The 22,931-nt window shown below is 43.0% G+C and overlaps 1 protein-coding gene across 3 annotated transcripts in view; it reads right to left on the bottom strand.

Moving 5' to 3' along the window:
- tmbim1 (transmembrane BAX inhibitor motif containing 1) overlaps nt 1-22,931 on the bottom strand; it is a 59,434-nt gene that overhangs the window by 10,944 nt on the left and 25,559 nt on the right. For all 3 annotated transcript variants that reach the window (XM_008110276.3, XM_003214946.3, XM_062967322.1), the window contains exons 2-4: nt 4,025-4,307; nt 1,738-1,832; nt 141-205 (exon numbers count right to left, since the gene is read on the bottom strand). In XM_008110276.3, coding sequence (XP_008108483.2) covers nt 141-205; nt 1,738-1,832; nt 4,025-4,283 — 419 coding nt within the window. In that variant the 5' untranslated portion in view covers nt 4,284-4,307. The remainder of the gene's footprint in view (nt 1-140; nt 206-1,737; nt 1,833-4,024; nt 4,308-22,931) is intronic.

The following is a 22,931-nucleotide window of genomic DNA, read 5'->3' as shown; positions in this document are numbered from 1 at the left end:
GGAAGCTGAAAGCAAGCCTACTTATTTTCTGTATGAATAAGAAATGGGAAGACAACAGTTTGTTAAAATCTAGAATTTGATGGCAGTCCCCACACAGAGAAAAGCAGCACTGATGCAGGACTGCCCCAGTGGAGACTTACACAAAGGAGAAGACTGCAATGATGGCCACTGTTATGATGAGCTGTACTGAGATGATGGCATAGACCTGGAAACAAAGACATGGTTTATTTACTTGTTTATGCATTTATTTTATTTATTGGTTTGTTCATTTGTTTGACATCTTCCCCTTCTCCCAGAACTGGGATCCAATGCGACTCACTGCATAATTCAAAACAGGTGAAAGCACAAACTGTGATTTTAAAACATAGTTCAATCATGCTAAGGAAAAGAGGAACAGACTTTTTTCAAGGCTGCCTGCAACTTATGTGGGGGACAAACTCCTCACCTGTTTTGTTCTGTTTCTCTGGCCAGAAAAAAGGGAGTCTAGAAGGGATGAGAGCTGTAAAAACCGTCTAGGACAGTGGTTCTCACCCTGGAGTCCCCAGGTGTTTTTGGCTTTCAATTCCCAAAAATCCTAACAGCTGGAAAACTGGATGGGATTTCTGGGAGTTGTAGGCCAAAAACATCTGGAGACCCCAGGTTGAGAACCACTGATCTAGGAGCTACATATGGCCCAGAGATACATTTTCCCCATCCTCTGTACTAATACAACTAGTGAATGAAACCCATTTTGGAATCCTATAAAAAGTAAACACACCATTCACCACCACACCCCTATTAAATGTCCGCTCAGCAGCAAGCAAGGTCTGTTGGCCAAAGCCTGCCTGAACACATCTTCTCTGCCCACTGACAGGAGGACAACAGAGGGAAGAGGGTCAACCTAACTCCTCTTGACAGGGAACCACAAAGCAGGAAAGGCTGCTATTAAGGTCCTCACTTTTGTCCTCATCAAATGGGCCTGATGGTGATGGGATTCAGATATATGTGAATCTGTGCAAATGCACATTCAGAATCTCTCTTCTCCCCTACATATTAGGACTCCCTGAAGGATGGCCGTACTCTAGAGGCCTGTACTTCAGATCCATCAAACCAAGTCCAACATGATCCTCTTCTAGGTTTCAGTTCCCCCACAAAATACCATTTCTCCCATTTGGTTTTTTTTCTTCCCTTACAGGAGAACACAACAACTCTCCCTATTGTTTTCAGAAGCTGACTGAAAACCCTTGTCCTGGAAACAGACACAGCTCCTTAAAAAAATCTTTCCATTTGGGAAAGGAGTGTGTTTTCATCCTCTTTTCTTTTGACATGAGCAGGCAATGAGCCACAATTTAAAAAGCCCATCAGCAACCATTTTTTTTTTTCCCAAAGAGAAGGTACATTTACAAAAACAAAGCTTTGCAATGGGAGATGCCCAGCACCAATTCCATCAAAGTTACCTTGTGCTCTGGAACCACGACATACAGAACCAACCTTAAGAAATTGGGCTATGAAGTGGAGTTCACCACATGCAAGTGCGGAGAAGAGCAAACCACAGACCACTTACTACAATACAACCTGAGACCTGCCACATGCACAATGGAGGACCTTCTTACAGCAACACCAGAGGCACTCCAAGTGGCCAGCTACTGGTCGAAGGACATTTAGTATAGTGCCAAGTTTTTTTAAAAAAAAACTCTGTGTTTTTAAATACATTACAATGTGTATCCTCTGTTCACTTCTGACATGATAAATAAATACCTTGCGGATGAAAGTGTGTCTGACTTTCTTATCATCCCAATCTGCAACACGGAAAGCTCCATCCCCTCCTGAATCACCACTGATATAGCTGTCACCTGTCAAAGGAATGATGACATTAATCCTATAGTAATAAACTTTCTTATACTTGAAGAGATTTTCTGGGCTGGAGAGCTCCATTTAGCTTTTTTTTTAATTGTCTTGTCTTCAGAGAAGGAAGGAAAGAAGGACGGATGGATGGATCTGTGCGACAAAGAACTATGTGATAATTACGTTAAGAAAGACTGGTAGCCAATATAGGCAAAGATCTATATTATTAGTCTGAATTATCACACCTAATTATCACATCTCCACTGCATCAATCTCACCAATGGCCAGGTGAATCAGCAGCATTCAAGCCATACAAAGAATATGAAATTTCTCTGAAAGACTGCAACACGTCCCCCACAGTCCTAGTTTCATTTTACCTCTAGGAAAAAAGCTGTCAAGAACTGCCAAGATGTCTCATGTTCTCATTGCACTGATCATCCAAATTAGTTAGATCTCAACACCAAGATATTCTTCAGTGGCTGCTATTGTATTCCAAGACTGGAATGTATGGTTGGATGGATTTTTGTCTCAAGAGAGAAACTGAGTGTTCAGCAGAGCACTTCTCACAGGCCTTAGTAAGCAATGCTCCAGTTGTATTCGCAGATTAAAGGACTACCTCTTTCCTGACTCAACCCATCCTTCTCACCACATACACATTACATCCTTTAATGTCGTACTAAAAAACCTGAATCTGTCTATTGCTACTATTGTGACACCATCTATTTTCACTAGTCACTACAAGAGAACTGTGTGCGCATGCAGAAAGGGTGGTTAAAAATATTTAACTCTGACTATGCTACAGAGATTAAGCTAATTTACTTTACACATCTAATTTTCAAAATTAAGTCAGCAAGTTTAATTAGCTGACAAACTTAATTCAGCTTTAGTCTAATCATCTTGATGCAACCGTGCAAAACAGGTTGTCTGAAGAAACCACCAACAAATGGCATTTCTTCTGTGCAGGAGTTCATTATGGCCAAGCAAGAGAATGAATTACTGAGACTGAACTAGATGGTGGCTTGGACGTTTTGGCCTCAAATAAGAATAATTTTGTACAGGACAAAATAGACTCAGACATTGATTACATGAGTTGGCTAAAGGTTACATTACACACACCTTTTTTTCTAATAAGCCTTGTGCTCAACTTTACCCTGTTACCCTGAAGAAAGTGATCTCTGTCACTAATCAGCAGCCATCTCAATACACACAATGATAGTGCTATGATTCTACTTTAACTGCCATGGCAACACCCTATGGAATCCCAGAATTTGCAGTTTAGGGGAGGATCTTTATAGACTCTTCAGCCAAAAAATTCATCTGGTGTCCCACAAATCCATAAGACAGAGAATAGCAATTAAAGAAGAATTGGAGTAACCAAATGCCACCAGAAGACGCAATCCTATGCCACTCAGGGAGATCATAGCAAGAGAGAAACCTACTTGCCACATTCTTCAGGCTGTGAATACACAACTGCTTTAGCATTTGGCTTCCTCTTCTTTTCCTATTCTCTTTTCCTTTTGTACTGAGATTATGAACCTGTGGTTAAAGACTAACTCCAGTGACATGTGGTTGTTTCTAGGGTGGTGATGAATCCACAGGCAGTTTTAATTTGAACTTTAAAGAAGCTATCCTAGATGCTGAATCGTATCTCTACCAAAAATATCCAGTATCTTGGATACTTCTTTAAAGTTCTGGCTAAAACCCAGAACAGGTTCTCCACACTGTCCTAGGATGTGCCAGCAGCCACTGGAACTAACCTAAGTATCTGTAGAGTTAACTCTCAGAATCCACAGATTCCACCTTCCATGGCTTGAAAATATTTAAAATATTTCCAAAAGTGAACCTTGATTTTATATAAGGGACACCATTTTACTACACCATTGAATAATAATGGGACTTGAACATCCATGCATTTTAGTATTCGTGGGGAATTTCATAATCAAATCCCAGATGACATGAAGGACCCAGTGTATATAATATTTAAGAAGTGGTTTGTAAGTAGCAAAGAACAAGAACACTGCTTTCATAGCCTTCTATTTGTGGATCTTTCAGCCTAGTAGCTGCTCTCTTTTGTCAGTTCCTCCAATTGTGGGATTTGGCTTCTCCACTTTTCTTTGCTTCTTTTCTAGTTCAGATCAGTTTCACACCCACTCCTGAATGTCAATGGGAAGTCAAGGCAAAAAAAGCACAAATGATTTACCGAAGTTCATTGGAATGGTCGGCATTGGAGGAACAGGTTGGGGGTATCCCCCTGCTGATGGGTAGCCCCCAGGTTGTGGGTAGCCTCCGGGCTGTGGGTAGCCTCCAGGCTGTGGGTAGCCTCCTGGCTGTGGATACCCGCTTCCATACGGCGGGGGCTGTGGGTAACCTCCTGGGTATCCCCCAGGGTATCCGCCCGCAGGTGGAGGCTTGAGGGGGTGTCGGTCATCGTAGTCTGGGGGAGCACTGGGGTGCGACATGACGTCCCAGCAACACTCACGGAACTGAAAAACAAAAGACGTAATGCTCCGTTATTACCTCTGCCCATTTCTTAGAGAAACATACCCAACATCATAATGGACTGCAATAAGATTACCCCATACGCATCCTGTTGTTTTATCAGTCCAACAACAGCCAGGAGGGGGAGCCAAAAGGAGAACACAAAGCTATTCTGATAACACAGTAGTTCCTAGGCTTTTTTTTTTTTTTGACCAGGGATCATTTGACCAGGGACCACTCTTCAACATTAGTACCAAAAGGGTTATGAATCAGTTTTTGGTCAATTTTAGATTCAGTTTGGTTATCTGGGGTGCTGATTCAGAAAACTGTATTGGATAGACCACATCAGCTCTAGTTTCTGATACGGAACATATACTATCCAGTAGTCGCCATCTGCTCGCCCACAGAAGACCATATTTAATCATCTAGAGCTGATGTGGTCTATCCATTGCAATTTTCTGAATCAGCATCCCTAGTAACCCCAGGAATAGGCCTGAAAACGAAGACACCAAAGCGCCCCCACTTCCAGGCGCCAAATGGAACAACTCAGCTCAAAGGGAAGGAGGAAGAGAAACAGAAATCAGGAGGCCTGTTGTCGCACTTTTCGTGAGTAGTCAGCTTCTCCCCTCTCAACATCCCCATTGCCTCGGCACTATAAGAGAGTTTTGTGAGTCCAGTTCCTCTCGTTGCAATGGTGTAGTAATGGTGAGGCCGCAGATCATATTTTAGTTCTTGGGGACCACTGGCGATCCATGGACCACAAGTTGGGAACTACTGTGATAACAGAAAGAAGAGATTTATCTGCCACAAGGAGGGATAATGTTTTTGGCTTGCAAATTTCATGACTCTTCATGATCATGGACTTTCTTAGCTAGGGATGAGGGAAGTTGCAATCCAACAACATTTAGAGGGCGACACACATGGCCCACTTTTGTTTTAGCATGTAATGTTGGGTCGGAGCCCCCAGTGGCGTAGTGGGCTAAAGCCTTGTCACTTGAAGATGGGGTTGCTGACCTGAAGGCTGACAGGTTCGAATCCAACCCAGGGAGAGCGTGGATGAGCTCCCTCTATCAGCTCCAGCTCCATGCGAGAACATGAGAGAAGCCTCCCACAAGGATGGTAAAAACATCCAGGCGTCCCCTGGGCAACGTCCTTGCAGGCGACTAATTCTCTCACACCAGAAGCAACTTGCAGTTTCTCAAGTCACTCCTGACACAAACAAAAATGTAATGTTGGGATTTTAAACAGAAATTGGGTGACACACAGTCATTAGAAAGAAGTTGTTTGTGTCTTCATTATTTCTGATCTATGGTGACCCTAAGGTGAATGTATCACAGGATTTTCTTGGCAAGTTTTCTTCAGAAGGGTTTTGCTATTGCCTTCTTCTGAGGCTGTGAGAGTATGACATGTCCAAGGCTATGCAGTTGGTTTCATGACCAAGCAGGGATTCAAACCCTGATCTCTGTAGTCATCGTCCAACACTAAAAATACTTCACCACGCTAGCTGTGTAATTGGAGTTTATTGATCATTTTTAGCTATTGCACCACTGAAACATCAGCTTTGGTAACAGAGTAATGACCATTTTGTTCTTTTTTTTCTCCCTGAATATCTGAAAATTCCATTCATGGCTTGAGACTGAACTGTGTAATTACCATAACTGCTTGCTTTTACTTCTGTCAAAACTGGGGGAATGACTTCAATTTTGTTTGCTTCTTTGTTTTCAGTATCACTGGGTGTATTTTAACCTTCCAAATCCAGTTATAACTTCAAAATGTTTCTGCATTCCAATTCACAACTATTATAAAGGGCAGCCTTAGAGAATAACTGGAATAATGAGGACACTCCAAACTTCTTTCCCCTTCACAGGCCAAAAATGGTCACAGGAAGCTGCCTTACAGCAAGTCAGATCTCTGGTCCATTTAGCTCAGTATTATGTAGTGGAGGAATTGCACAGGTCACATTTGGGGCTTTGAAGGTTTAATACAGTCTCCCAAACATTTTCCAAAGACATTGGCAAACCTCTCCAAAACAAACATCCACATTTTAAAAGCTAACTTCATTTTGTGGGGCTATTCCAGTCTGTTTCAGTGTATTATCCATAACAAAACAGGCATATCCTTCTCCTAATCAGCCAGAGAAGTGACTGGGATGTGATGTGCCGTTATTTTAGGTCACCAAAATGACAGCATAGCAACAGCCTTTCAGAGCTCGAGAAAAGCAGTAAGTCCAGCTACACATCCCCATTGGTCTCCATAACACCTAGCATTGCCTTTCCAGATTTTCCAGCAGGAAATTTTACCTAGTCTTACCTGGGTGTGGCAGACACTAAACCTGGGACCTTTTGTATACCAAGTGTTGCATGCTTACATAATGACATTAAAAACGTGACTCACTACAGTATGGTATTTTAACCAACCTAGATAAAGAAAACGCCTTACTGTACATAAAGGGGAAAATATTATTGGAATTAACAACATGGAAAATAACTGGTATTCACTTATGAGAGGGAGGAGGAGGTAGTGAGAGGAAGGGAGGAAGAGAGAGAATCTAACATGATTTTACTCCTCCCATGACTGGCTGGTCCCCCAAGGCAGGATAAAAGCTCCACTGTCACTGCTGCCAAGAGAGAGATTTTTCCTTTAGCGCTAGGGGAGGATCTTAACCCAAAAGAAAATGTCTTGAGAGAAAAAAACACAGATAAAGACGTAGAGGGAAATCCAGGGCTTATTCATGGAATAAAAAAAACAAGTGCTACTCCTGCCCCATCAAAAGTCTGAAACATGAGAACTCCTGAACAGAACAGTGTAGAAAAAAAAGGAAACCTGGTAAAAAAGTACTTGGGAAGTCAAAGTGTTTGGACTGAGATAATTCTCATTTGGCCCAAATCCCTGTATTTCATAGAATCATAGAATTGGAAGGGACCTTGCGGGTCATCCAGTACAACCCCCTGCCAAGAAGCAGGAAAATTGTATTCAAAGCACCCCTAATAGATGGCCATCCAGCCTCTGTTCAAAACCTCCAAAGAAGGAGCCTTCACGACACTCCGGGGCAGAGAGTTCCACTGCTGAATAGCTCTCACAGTTAGGAAATTCTTCCTGATGTTCAGGTGAAATCTCCTTTCCTGTAGTTTGAAGCCATTGTTCTGCGTCCTAGTCTGCAGGGCAGCAGAAAACAAGCTTGCTCCCTCCTTCCTATGACTTCCCCTCACATATTTATACATGGCTATCATGTCTCCTCTCAGCCTTCTCTTCTGCAGGCTAAACAAACACAGTTCTTTAAGCTGCTCCTCATAGGGCTTGTTCTCTAGACCCTTGATCATTTTAGTTGCCGTCCTCTGGACGCTTTCCAGCTTGTCAACATCTCCCTTCAATTGCGGTGCCCAGAATTGGACACAGTATTCCAGGTGTGGTCTGACCAAGGCAGAATAGAGGGGTAGCATGACTTCCCTGGATCTAGACACTATACTCCTATTGATGCAGGCCAAAATCCAATTGGTTTTCAAATGTACTGCTATATAGCCAGGTGTTCCCTATTCGGTATCTTTGCATTTCATTTTTTCTGCCTAAGTGGAGTATCTTGCATTTGTCCCTGTTGAAGTTCATTTTGTTAGTTTCAGCCCATCTCTCTAATCTGTTAAGATCATTTTGGATTCTGCTCCTGTCTTCTGGAGTATTGGCTATCCCTCCCAATTTGGTGTCATCTGCAAACTTGATTTTCATGCCTTCTAGCCCTTCATCTAAGTCATTAATAAAGATGTTGAACAAAACCGGGTCCAGGATGGAACCCTTGCATTTGTTCAAGTTCACTTTGGAGAGAAAGCACATTACCTAGTATCTAACACAATATACTCCCTTTAGTACAAGAGCAGACATGGAAAAAGAGCATGGAAAGAGTTTGCTGTTGTTGTTATGAATACCCAATACATTAGTACGTAGTACAGACTTGCAAATAACGATTTATCTGAACACCTGGGTCAAAACTGTAACAGCATGTAGCAATGCAAGTGACGACCATAAGAGCATATCTTAAAACATGAACCTCCAGACTGTCCTGCAGAACAGGAGAAGGTACAGTGGAAACTAAAGGCTGAATGTGGCATAAGACAGCCAGGTTAAAACTTTATCAAGCCCCGGGATATCAGATCCAGACCTAAAGACCAAAGCGGAGACCCTTGTGGTAACACAGGATCAGGGCCGGCCGGAGATATTTTTTTATGTAAAGCGGGGGTGCTGAAAAGCGCCCCCGCCACCGGCGCCCTGGCCCCGCCCAGCGTGCCCTGGCCCCGCCTCCCACGCTGCGTGGGAGGCGGGGCCAGGGCGAATAGTGAGGGGGCGGGGCCAGAGTTGGCCCCGCCCCCCGTGCCCTGGCCCCGCCTCCCACGCAGCGTGGGAGGCGGGGCCAGGGCACGCTGGGCGGGGGGGCGGGGCCAGAGTTGGCCCCGCCTCCCACGCTACCCCCGCTCGCCCGTCTGGCCTTTTGTAGCAGGCCAGACTCAGTCTGGCCTGCTACACAAGGCCAGACGGGCGAGCGGGGGTAACGTGGGAGGCGGGGCCAGCTCTGACGCCGCTCCCCCCCCCCGCCCAGCGTGCCTTGGCCCTGCCTCCCACGCAACGTGGGAGGCGGGGCCAGGGCACGCTGGGCGGGGGGGCGGCGTCAGAGCTGGCCCCGCCTCCCACGTTACCCCCGCTCGCCCGTCTGGCCTTGTGTAGCAGGCCAGACTTAGCGGAGGTTTCTCCAGGCCGCGATTGCGGCCTGGAGGAACCTCCGCTAAGTCTGGCCTGCTACACAAGGCCAGACGGGCGAGCGGGGGTAACGTGGGAGGCGGGGCCAGCTCTGACGCCGCTCCCCCCCCCCCCCCCGCCCAGCGTGCCTTGGCCCTGCCTCCCACGCAGCGTGGGAGGCGGGGCCAGGGCACGCTGGGCGGGGGGGGCGGCGTCAGAGCTGGCCCCGCCTCCCACGTTACCCCCGCTCGCCCGTCTGGCCTTGTGTAGCAGGCCAGACTTAGCGGAGGTTCCTCCAGGCCGCAATCGCGGCCTGGAGAAACCTCCGCTGAGTCTGGCCTGCTACAAAAGGCCAGACGGGCGAGCGGGAGTAGCGTGGGAGGCGGGGCCAGCTCTGACGCCGCTCCCCCCCCCCCGCCCAGCGTGCCTTGGCCCCGCCTCCCACGCTGCGTGGGAGGCAGGGCCAAGGCACGCTGGGCGGGGGGGGGGGGAGCGGCGTCAGAGCTGGCCCCGCCTCCCACGCTACTCCCGCTCGCCCGTCTGGCCTTTTCTAGCAGGCCAGACGGGCCAGGGCGCACTGGGCGGGAGGCGGGGCACCGTCAGGGCGGTGCCCCGCCTCCCGCCCAGCCTGACGGCGCCCCCCCGGGCCTGCGCCCGAGGCGGCGGCGTCAGCTGCCGCATGAGTGGGGCCGGCCCTGCACAGGATGGTGTGATTACAAGGGTAAGATAAAAGGGCAGATTCTGGTGATGTCAAGAAGCATGATATAAATTAAGAATCAACCACAGCTGCAAACAGCATGCCATTCAAATTTTAAGAAACACCTAGCAAAGAAAATATATTGTTTCAGCATCCCTTTTCTGGATTTCTAATATTCGATATACTCCAAAATCAGACATTGTCCTTATGGGGGCTGAGTGAGGGACACTTTTCCTTTCAAGTAGTTCAATGTACATTAATTTTGTTTCATGCACACAATTATTTAAACTATTATATGTAAAATTGCCTTTAGGCTATGTCTAGAAGGTGTTTATGAAACATACATGAACTTTGTGTTTAGACTTGGGTATCTCATCACGTATTTATAAAAAAATACTGGTATTCCAAAATCTGAAAAAATCGAAAACACTTCACAAGAATTTCTGATCAGGGATCCTAAACCTGCACACATATAAATAAAGCAAGTAAACAAACAGCACATGGATATTGCAAGGCAACACTCTCACTATAAAATTCCTCTCCCCTGCCTTGAGAGGGGCCAGTCCCTGAGACTTAGAAACACGGTGAAGCAATGGGTTAAACCCTTGTGCTGGCAGGACTGCTGACTTGAAGGTTGGGTTGCTAACCTGAAGGCTGCCGATTCAAATCCAGGGAGAGCGGGGATAAGCTCCCTCTATCAGCTCCAGCTCCATCTCCATGCGAGGACATGAGAGAAACCTCCCACAAGGATGGTAAAACATCCAGGCATCCCTGGGCAACGTTCTTGCAGACAGCCAATTCTCTCACACCAGAAGCGACTTGCAATTTCTTATGTCACTCCTGACATGAAAAAAAGCAACACAATTTGTCTGAACACCTGGGTCAAAGCTGTAACAGCATGTAGCAATGCAAGTGACAACCATGAGAACAGGTCGTAGAACCTCCAGACTGCCCTGCAGAACAGAAGAAGGTACAGTGGTTCAAAGCAGGCCATGAGCCTGTTTTGAAAAGCTTTTATTCAATCTAAGAGTGCACACTGGTGACTCTCAGGGTGGGAAGGCCCACACGCTGCTTCATGAACACAGCTGTTTCAAAGAGTGCTCATTTTCTCAACACAACATGCAAGCTGGCTAAAAAGACCTTTTCTTTCCATCCACATCCACCCCCAAAGCTAGAAAGAGGAATAGTCAGAGAAAGGAAACATTTGTCCCATTAAGCCTACATTACCCTCCACAGAACTGGCCATTCTTTATGCTTCTGTTTCTTCCTCCACCATACTTGGGGATACACAGAAACAAAACAAAAACTACAAATTCCACCAATCTCTCTGTTAACCAAACTTGACAGGGTGGCGCAAACACAAAAACACCAATCAGCGTCCTCTTTCTCAGTGTTAAGAATGTTGTTCTTTAACCACCACTATCACCCTGCCCATCATCAACTTGGAAATAAGGGACTGATGGGAAGAAAGTTATAATATGGCATGCTACTTTCAAGGATAATGGAGGGAAACAATTTTTCTTTCTGCCTCATTATATTAAAGTTGACACATTGTTTGGGGGAGAAAGGAGTGATGTTTTCTTGGTGGCTACTTCTAGACTATAGAGCTCACTTTGAGGGGAAAGTCCAGGATGGTTGTTTCTTTGCAGTTGAAGTTGCCCAAAAGATATACACTCCCTTAAAACCTTAGTTTAAAATATGTACTCAGAGATAATTAAAAAAACCACAAAGCCTTCTTTGAAAAATAACATATCTTGTTTACTCACAAACATCTTGTATTAATTCACCATACAGGCACCTTTCTTATTGAAGTTCAGTTACAGACAGGATGTAGCTTCTCTGTGTTGAGTACACAGGATATAGTTCATAATCAATAGTCCACAGTCTTTGGGTATAGTTGTACTCACTAAAAGTCCATAAGCGACATGCATCCACCTCCACTGAGGTCTGGACACATACATCTGCTTTCATTGAAGATCAAACAAACTGATACAAAATGGAGTCTTGAGTCTGAACATGCACAGTACAATCACATGTCTATAACTCCGCCCACACCAAAGAGGTCAGTCAAATTGACAAATCAACATACACATAGAATACAGGTTAGGAAATATATATATTAACAAATAAATAGTGAAAGGCTTGGGAGGTTGCTATTTCCAACAGCTGAAGCAAGGAGAAGTCCTATGGCATTTCCGAGATTTGTTGCTGTTCCTTCTGAAATAGGTTCACATGGTTACTCATGCTCTGGAAATCAGCACAGTGGTAATGGTAACTGCTGGTTCCTTTTTGGCTTATGCTTTAGGGATGGGGAGAAGTGTGTGGAAGAAGAACACTACTTACTTCTCTGAATTTATTGGCAAAGGCTGTAAAATTCCAACCAAAAGTACATTCCCTTTCAGACGGCCTCATTTCCCACCTCTTGCCTCACAACCACAGAGAAAGGCCGCATGACAGGATATGCAGCAGTACAAACAGTGCGACTAATGAATTTGCTTCCCAAAGGTTCATTATATCCTTGAAAAGTTCATTATTTCCTCTAAACTTGAGCACTCTGTAGTTACTCTGCTTCTCCCCTCTGCCATGCTGACAGTAAAAGTGGACCAAATGTGGCCCTCAATGGCTGCTCTTACAGGTAGAAACAGAATCTGACATTGTCGAGGAATAAACAAGCCAGTTATTTATTTCTGAATTGTGAGACACGGAAATAAGAGGTCACAATTTTGTAGATTAATAATTTTAAAAATTGGGACTAAGGGCAGAGTTCTCCCTCATCTCTTGCAGTTTTTTGTAGGTTGGTAGAGAGGGCCAAGGAAGAAAGAGTCCTCCAGAAATGCCTTCTGTTGCAAAGTTCCTGGTCTCCATATCGGTCAAGGATTAGTCAGCTTGTCATTGCTTAGTCTGCCTCATGTACATAAAGGGGGGGGGGGGGTAGACTCCAACAATTCAGAATGAAAAGGGAAAAAAGGAACTAATAGGAAAAGGCTGAGCAGATCCAATTTTCCCCTTTCCTATATTCATGACTAACTGAAACCAGCCCTTTTACCATATCTTATCTCTTCTGTACATGTACATGGAAAATATGCACAAACCCCTTTTACGTTTGTTTCCTGGTTGGCTAAAATGACCACATTAGAACCAAAAGGCATTACTACTGTATGTCTGTAATGGGGCATTTCAAAGATTTCCTAACAAGAGTTGAGGAGGAAGGGGAAGTGAAAAATGGCAAGTCCAAGGATAAGGTGGGCAGGGAAGAAGGCACAGAACGAAAAACAGAACAGGCACTGTTCTGTTTTTCAGTAATGGCTATTGATTTATTGTTTATTATCTTTATTTACACCCCACCTTTCTCCCCGTGGGGACTCAAGGTGGCAAGTTTAAAAGGTCTAATTCAAAAATTAAAAAGCAATTCAATAGTAGCAGTGTGGTAAAAACAAAATTAAAATACCGTTGATATACTAAAACGGCATTTAAAACTCATATTTTCCCCAATCTCACCCACAGTACCCTCTTGAAGCACAGCACCCCTAGAACTGATCTTAAACACCTTCAACGTTAAAATACTGTCTGAATACAAAGGTTTTAGCCTGCTGCTAGAAGGACAGCAGGGAGGGGATAATTCTGGCTTCCCTGGGAAGAAGAGTTGAGGTGCAGCCACAGAGAAGGAAGGTCCGCTCTCTTGTTCTCACAAACCAGGCTTGAGATGGAGGTGGGACCGAGAGAAGGGTAAACAACTGAAACAAAACTATTTTTCTTAGGCAGTTTTCTGGACAAAAAATTCCAGGGTACTTTGACCCTATGAAGTTTTACAAATATGCTAAACCATGCTACTGCAAACAGAGATAGCAATGAGGTCATTTTGCAACACATGACCTGCACTACCATCCAACAGACAGAAGTACAAGCCTTAAACAAGTGATTTTAGCAAAATATTTATGTTTTAATTTATTCTTGTTGTACATTTACTATGTTGGTTGGATTTTCCACTTCAGGTGGCAAAATAATTCAACGTACCCTGCGTGTTGTGGATACACTTTGACCAGGCAAAGGAAGTGAGGCCCACTGCTGTCAGTTTCTGCTCTACCTCAGGCATCAAAATGTCTTAGTCCTGGGGTTACAGTAGGGCCTCCACATTAATGCTTAAAACACAAAAGGCATTTGGAATCCACAGTGATCAACACAACAACTGAGTCCCAAAGTCAAAGAATTAGAAGAGACCAGGAAGGCCATTCAGTGCAATCCCGCCATGCAGGAATAGCCAATCAAAAACTCCCAAAAGATGCCCATCCTGACTCTTTTTTAAAATTTTCAGAGACTCCACCTGGTGCACCATTGTCCTCTATGAAGATAAATTGTTTTCATTAAAGCCACCATTTGTAATGTGACCTTTCCATACTTTTTAAAACTGAAACCAAAAGAATGATATTTATCATTCTTAAGTACTGGATCAAGAAACTTATTAGGATGCAACAAGATAAAATGTGGCAGGAGTAATTTATACATCTTCCAGCGTTGTAAGACAAACAGTGTATGCTTTGGTACAGAACACTATTAAATCATAAGTAGTAGAGCATTGGTTTTCAACCTGGGGTCCCCAGATGTTTTGGGCCTAAAACTCCCAGAAATCACAGCCAGTTTACCAGCTGTTAGGATTTCTGGGAGTTGAAGGCCAAAACATCTGGGGACCCACAGGTTGAGAACCACTGTACTTAGAGCCATCAGAAATTCTCTGAAAGGAGATATTATTCATGTGCAAATTTTACTGGAACATAAGTCCTATAATCCCTAGCCAATATAACCAGGTTGACGAGAAGTGATAGGTGTTAGAGCCCAACACATCAAGGGATGGTGGTTTGGAAAGTGTTGATGTGAAACATATAATATGCAAGCTGTGTATTTTATGACAGCAGAGGAATCTGCTTAAATCCATGGGACAGGTACAGAAAGCATCAAAAATAGAAGGTAATGGAAGATGTACTAGTTAAACAAGTAATCTGATAATGATTTGCCTCTGGGCAAAATAAGTGATATGTGTTGAAATACAGAGAGTGACAAAAGCCTAAATATAATTAGAACTACAAATATTATTAACGCATTAACTCCTTGTGCCTTATGACATCCAAGGAAAGGGGGAGAGGCAATCAGACCTTTGGAAAACCTGGTTTGTTGGATTACAGGCTGGGATGACAGCCACAGTCCACAAAAGTAACTCTTCCAAGACGTGTGCAGTGTAACTGATTAATGGAATGGGAAAGAGAAAGGTTTCATTTTAATCCCCAAGCAATACAAGCTGTGTAAAAGCAACAGCCTCAGGGTACCAAGGATGATCCAACACCTCTGTCCATGGATGGTGTGAGAGAGCAAAACACTGGAGGGCATCCTCAACAAGAGAAACAAGTCTAAATGAAATCCTTGAGACAGTTTGACCTAAGGACTAGATATCACCAAAAAGCATGCCTTCACACAAGATCTTCTGATTGTGCAAAATATTGAGCTCAACTGCTGGCATCCTTTCACACAATCACAGCACCACAGTTACACTTTATTCCATTACTACCTCCTGAGGAAACCTGGGGTTTGCAGTTGGGTCAGAGGTACCAAAAAGCCTCTCAGACAGTGAACTCTCTTTAAAGTATAAATTACAGAATTCCATGGGACATAGACATAGCAATTAAAGTGGAACCACTGTGCTATAACTGAGTAATGTGTAAGAGCCCCAAGAATAAGTAAGACCAATAATAGGTACACATCCTCTACACCCCTCATCTTAAAATAACCATGGGGAATGTATCGTACTGCTTTTTTTTTCAAATGGTACAAGCCATGAAAATCCATGGGGGAATGTTGGACAACTCACACTTTCTCAACTTAAGAGGAAGGCAGTGACAAAATTCTGCCTTATACGTTTTTCCAAGGGAACGCTTATGGTAGGGTTACTGTAAAAGTTAAGCACAAAAAGTAAGTACTTTCAAGATTTATCATATGAAAAGATTTGCATTATAAGAGACAAGAACTGAGGCCTGTTTACACCTTTTAAAATCCTTTGCTGTTTATTCGTTCAGTCGCTTCCAACTCTTTGTGACCTCGTGGATCAGCCTAAGCCAGAGCTCCCTGTCCACCGGCCGTGGCCACCCCCAGCTCCTTCAAGGTCAAGCCAGTCACTTCAAGGATACCATCCATCTGTCTTGCGCTTGGTCGGCCCCTCTTCCTTTTTCCTTCCATTTTCCCCAGCATCATTTTCTTATCCAAGCTTTCCTGTCTTCTCATTATGTGGCCAAAGTACTTCATCTTTGTCTCTAATATCCTTCCCTCCAGTGACAAGCCGGGCATTATTTCCTGGAGGATGGACTGGTTGGATCTTCTTGCGGTCCAAGGCACTCTCAGAATTTTCCTCCAACACCACAGTTCAAAAGCGTCTATCTTCCTTTGCTCAACCTTCCTTATGGTTGTCCTGTTTTGTTTCTCAAGAACAGCCTTAAAACACTGTGGTAAGTAAATAAAAACTGCTTTACTTCAGTAAAACATAAAGTACAGCACACTCAGTGGAATAATGCAAATGGAAGCAAGGAAGTCTTAGGGTAAACACAGTTCTTAGTCTCTGTTAAATTCCCAAATCAAATAGCAGTCTTACTTCAGACAAAGAAACAGCAATAAATACTTAGGAGCAGTTTCCCAGATGCAGACTTGAAGCAGGCACAAGGGGAGTGAAGAGTCAGTTTGTTACCAGCAAGAGCTGGCTGCACCTGCTTTATTAGCCCTGAGTCCCCTCACAGCTGCTAGAGCAGTTCCTAATTACTCAGCTGCATTTCTAGCTGAACGACGTCTCTGCTCTGTTTCCTTTCGTCTCTCCTAAAATGTGGGTACTTGCAAAATCTCCTCCTCAGATTCCAACTCACCCTTAGATTCATGAACACTTTCCTGCTCCCCTTCCTCTTCTGAAGAAGAGGAATCCCTAACAATGGTCCAGCTCTCACATTCATAGGTTATTACAGGGAATATAATTGCTTTAACTATGCAGCCCTTCATTACCAGTGCGATGTCTCTACTCTTCACTATGTTACCAAGACTGATCATTGCTCTCCTCCCAAGAAGTAGATGTCTTCTGATTTCCTTGCTTCAGTTTGCGTCTGCAGTAATCTTCACACCTCAAAATACCAAGTCTGTCACTGCCTCCATGTTTTCTCCCTCTATTTGCCAGTTATCAATTAGTCTGCTTGCCATCATGTTGGGTTTTTTATGTTTAACTGCAACCCAGATTTTGCACTTTCTTCTTTCACCTTGGTTATAAGGTTCCTCAGCTGCTCCTCGCTTTCAGCCATCAGAGTGGTATCATCTGCATATCTAAGTTTGTTAATGTTTCTTCCAGCAATTTTAACTCCAGCCTTGGATTCCTCAAGCCCCGCACATGATGTGTTCTGTATATAAGCTGAATAGATAGGGTGAGAGTATACATCTCTGCCATACTTCTTATTCACACCATATTCTTCCAAGAAGTGAAGACCCCACATTTACCTTGTCAGCATAACATGCAGCATACCACACTGCAAATTTGTGTCAGAGGTGTCCCCTGGGACAACTCACTTTGGTGGGAATGTGCCTTAAGAAAATTAATTCGTCTTATTCTGAGCTACATGACAGTGGCCACTTCACTTTTTATCATTCTCATCATGTATGTGAATATGTATTTCAACTTATCGTGTCTTTACCCATGCTATTCTGCAGAAATATGCTAATTCTGAAACACTAGTATATTGATCTGAGAGTATTCAAGTGCACATTCCATTTTAAAAATAATATTAGTGGCAAATTTATAATTAAAAAGGTAACTGTGACCAAGCCCACTTCCCCATGGTAATGATTATGTAACTTGCTGGTCTTAGTCAAACCAGATTTCACCATGTCTAACCCTTCCCACAGCTGCAATGTGAACCACTTACTGTAGATGGCTACATGAAAAACAAACAACCTAGAACTCATGAAGATCTTTGATCAGAATTCAGAGTAAAAAGGGAACTCTTTTTAAAGTGATTTAAGGGATGGGCATAATCACAAACGGCATGTGTAAAAATAACATCCAATATAAGGTGTGTTTGGGGTTTTTTGCCCATATAAACAGTCATATGACTTTTAGGCAGTTTCGTTCTTTCATATCTCTGTGTCTAATCTACCTCATAACAATCACATACACTATGATCCCCTTATCCATGGATTTGATATCTACAGCTTCACTTATCCACACTCCAAAAATATATCCCCCTCCCCAGAAATGTTTGTGGGCCTCTTCAGGTCCTATAGTGATATGCTTCCATATCCTCTGCAGATATGACGGTCATACTGCCTACAACTTTACAGTTAGTTGGAGAACAGGTGGGATATAAATGTAAAGAAGTTCCCAATACACACAGCTAGAGCAGAAATAGGAATCTTGCAGCTCTTCAGATATATTTTGGACTGTACTTTCCAGCATTCCTTGCCATTGGCTGTACTGACTGGGAGTTGCAGTCCACCAAAATCTGGAGGCTACCCAGCCCTGATTTAGAATGATATCTCACGCATGGATACAAACACAGTATGTAATGAAACAACAATGAATATAAAGCCATAACCATATTAGTCTGTAATGTCTGTGTACAAAGGGATATTGTAGCACTATAGGCACTAATTAAAGAAAGACGTTGCTAGCTTCCAGCTTCCTTAAGGTGCTACAAGATCCCTTTGCATCCAACAATGAATAGTTGGCCAATGTGGATAAGCACTGTTACAATTCAGTGGCTTACACAGCTGCAGTGGTGTCACATGAAGACTGTTGTCTTCTGCCCGAGTTAGTTCTATTCTTGGTTCAGTGTGCAAGCTCCCCGCCCCTCTGAGTCAGGCCTCAAGCATTTGGCTGCTGGAGGCACAGGGAGCGGCACAGAAGAGGCAAAACTCTTGCGCTCCCAGGGCGCTTGCTCAGTTCAAAGAAAATACTCATGAGACAGCAGCAGCTATGAAACAGGGTGGCTCCAAGGAGAGCCAAGAGAGCTTCTTCTCCCTTTACCTAAGCAGAAGCAAGCCTTCATTCTGTATACAATGGCTACAGTTGCCCTCCAAGAAAGAGCTAATAAAGTTAATGTAACCCTGTGTTCTCATTGGGAAATGGAAAGGGGCAGGGTGTTTACACTGGTTTATAAAAAAGGCCTTTTCAAATTAACTAGCATTATTTAATGTTTGAACATGACTCAGTCATGCCCTAGTTTTGAAATTTCATATTTATTCCTTTTTAATACAAAGTAATTCACAACATAATGCCCCCCCACCAAAAATAACTTGCAAAATGCTTTCCAATCTAGTATAGAAAAATGATAAAACTGAGTGAAAGAAAAACTGATGCATTCCCTTCCCATAATACATCCAGAATGCTAACTACTATGTAACAGGGCTGGGCTATTTTCAAGCTCATAGTTCTTACTCCCTTTGCTTCGGCATTGCCATCACCACTCCATCTCCATGTGGGGACATGAGAGAAGCCTCCGACAAGGATGGTAAAACATCAAAATATCCGGGCATCCCCTGGGCAACATCCTTGCAGATGGCCAATTCTCTCATACCAGAAGCAACTTCCAGTTTCTCAAGTCGTTCCTGACACGGAAAAAAACCACTCCATTAAAAAGCATTGCAAAACATAATAAGAATTGTCTGTGACCTACTTCCCTTGTTTACCCTCTCAAGACAGCAATTGTTTCAAGAAAACAGTGAGATTCCTCTTACAAATAACTTTTTTCATGTAGAACAGTTCAAGTCAATAGTGTAGTTGTTAGGCTCTAGCTCAAGACCATCTTCCCCCAACAGTGCCTATAAAGGATAGAAAGTGTCCCCTCACACACACCCTCGCTTTTCATACCAGCCTTTTTGTCTCATCATAATCATGTCGTTTAAGCAAATAGAAATATACCATTATTGGAAGAATCTCTTTTACACCCTAATGCAATTGTGTGATGTTGGCATTTTGTTGCTGTAAATTCCTGTGATCAGTCCTCTGCACAATCCCATTTCCTACCTTTTGGTCCTACTCAGCACATTCCCCCCCCCCCCCCCCCCCCGTTTCAGTATTCTCACAAGATCTTCCTCCACTTTGCAATACCAGGACTGCAGTGGGAGGAAGTTATCAAACAAGGAAGCAAAGTTGGATTCACTAATGAACCAATGAAAAGAAATTATCCAATTATAATTTAAGTACTATGAGACTATGGGAGAGCCATCACATCACGTGGTAAACCTCAAGAAAATGAGCTTTTATCCTGGCATAATTCAAATCCGGGGAGAGTGTGGATGAGTGCCCGTCTGTCAGCTCCAGCTCCCCATGTGGGGACATGAGACATCCTCCCACAAGGATGGTAAAACGTCAAAACTTCTGGCCATCCCCTAAGCAACATCCTTGCAGACGGCCAATTCTCTCACACCAGAAGCGACTTGAAGTTTCTCAAGTCGCTCCTGACATGAAAAAAATAATAATGCTTTAGTAGTCTCATGCAATAAAATCCACTGCCCCCTTCTCCCACCATTCATAAGCAATAGGCAAAATTTGAAATCCATACTCATTTATGATAGTCTATAAAGTCTGTCTATCTTTCTCACTCACAAACACACAGATTCAGAAAAGGCAGCCAACTGTGTTGATCTATAACAATAAAATGGCTCCACTATTTTCCATCTCCATCAGAAACACTAAAGCTAATGAGTCTTAATTGCCAGTCCATTGCAAAATACTTTGCATTAAGATGGTTATGGCTTGAAACAATATATTGTACCTAGCAAGATTCAATTATCTCAGCCACTTTAAGGATTGCAGCAAAAAAATCAGAAGGAATAAGCAACATACAATCAAAGCATTCTTGACAGACTGCCATCCAGCCTCTATTTAAAAACCTCCAGAGACGGAGATTCCTTCTCACTCCAAGGCAATGTATTCCAATGTTGAACAGCTCTTACCATCAAGAAGTTCTTGCTAATGTTTCAGGTGGAACATCTTTTCCTACTACAGTAGAGTCTCACTTATCCAACATTCACTTATCCAAAGTTCTGGATTATCCAACGCATTTTTGTAGTCGATGTTTTCAATATATCGTGATATTTTGGTGCTAAATTCGTAAATACAATAATTACTATGTAGCATTACTGCATACTGAACTACTTTTTCTGTCAAATTTGTTGTATAACATGATGTTTTTATGCTTAATTTGTAAAATCATAACCTATTTTGATGTTTAATGGGCTTTTTCTTAATCTCTCCTTATTATCCAACATATTCGCTTATCCAACATTCTGCCAGCCCGTGTACGTTGGATAAGTGAGACTCTACTGTATTTGAATCCATTGCCCATGTTCTAGTCTCCAGAGCAGCAAACAAGCTTGTTCCCTCCTCAATATGATATCCTTTCAAATATTTAAATATGGCTAACATGTTGCCTCTTGACCATCTACTCTCCAAGTGAAACTTATCCAGCTGTCTAAGCCATTCCTCCTATGTTGATGTTCTTGGTCATAGTGGCAGTAGTTGTTGTATGTACTTTCAAGTAGACTCTGATCTGAGGCAACCTCCTCATCATAGGGTTTTCATGGCAAGATTTATTCAGAAAAGGTTTGTCATTACCATAAATGTGTTCATTACCATAAACACAACAAACGTTATTAAATCCTGGGGTTTGTAGTCTGATGAGGCACACTATAGTATTTTGGCTGAGAATTCAAGGATCTCAGGATTCTATAAGATAGCAACATTTGTTCAGAGACAATTTGCTTCTGCCTTCCTCTGAGTGTAAGAGTGTGAGTTGATCAAATCATTCAATGGGTTTCCATTATTAAGCAGGGATTTGAACTCTAATCTCCAGAGCTATAGCCCAACACTGAAACCACTATACCACACTGGCTCTCTTGAGGGAAAATACCATTTAAAAATGACAGTAACCATCAGAATCCCCCAGCTAGCATGGGAACGCTTGGGAGACTTACCTTTTGGGGCCACCATATTCATAATTTCCTGTTCAACTTGACCAGAGACCATCCTGGCTGGAGGATTAAGGGACTGTTGCCCAATAAAGTAATTATTTCGAACTTGGCCTTTTCCTTCTGACAATCCTTTCCTGTTTTAGGTGGAATGATTAATTCTGTTTATCTTGCTAGAGGTAAGAAATATATATATACTCTATCTGTTGGCCAGCATGCATCCTCGCTGCTCTTAAGGGCAAGATAAACTGGAACTGCACTCATTATCTATATACTTAATACCTAAGTCAGCAGAGAAGCCATTAAAACCCTTCATCATTGCTACAGTGATAAGGAAATGTCAGTGAGTGTAAAGCATGTGATAATCAAGTTTGCAGAAAGGCTCTTCTCTCCACTCAACAATCATGGAGTTGGTACTGGGATCATAGGACAGTAATAACTTGGGAAAGAACACAATAGCAGAATATTAATCTTTGACATACCAAAAACAAGAGCTAGTTAAAAGGCTTATTAATGACTTGCTGAGTCATAGTTATATATCTGATTTAGGAACTGGGTGTGGTGGTAATGAAGGCAGCAGCTATAATGAGTCTAAGGCCTATAAAAAGAATACGTCACACAGAAATAATAATGAATGGAGATATGTAGGAACTCTCTCACTAAGAAATCTGAGGGTGTTGAGTTTTGTTTTGTTTTGCTTTAATGCAGTTAAAGTTTTCTAAATATTTATCAAGGGTGTTCTTCTTTCTCCATAAGGAATACGGATAAACAAGGGTTTTTAAAACTCTCAAATATAATATTTACTATGGGACTTGTATTCAGCATAGCTTAACTGCACGACTTCTGTGAGATGCAGAACAGGTGTATGTGCAAGTATATGAGTGAAAACATTTTGCATGAATGGCGCAGCATTGGGAAATTCGAAGTCCTTCAAATTCATGACTGGAAACATTACTTTTTACATTATAACTCCCAGAAATCCCCAGCCAACATAATCTACAATCCTGCTGATTTGGGTATTCTGGGAGCTTTTGCCCAAAAACGTCGGGATCCATACATCATTGGATTCTGTCACCATCAACTTTACTCAGTATAGCTAATGTGGAATGATGGGAGCTGTAGTCTTGTGCACCTCTGTACTGCACATTTGCCACCCTCATAACTCACTTCTTTCTTGCTCACACTTTTAGGAGCAGAACAACCTGAGTTTACAACCATCTTCTACAGA

This window comes from Anolis carolinensis, chromosome 1, assembly GCF_035594765.1.
Source record: "Anolis carolinensis isolate JA03-04 chromosome 1, rAnoCar3.1.pri, whole genome shotgun sequence".
NCBI classification, from domain to species: domain Eukaryota; kingdom Metazoa; phylum Chordata; class Lepidosauria; order Squamata; family Dactyloidae; genus Anolis; species Anolis carolinensis.
The sequence above is the reverse complement of the archived record's forward strand: the minus strand, read 5'-3'. Positions and strand labels throughout refer to the sequence as shown.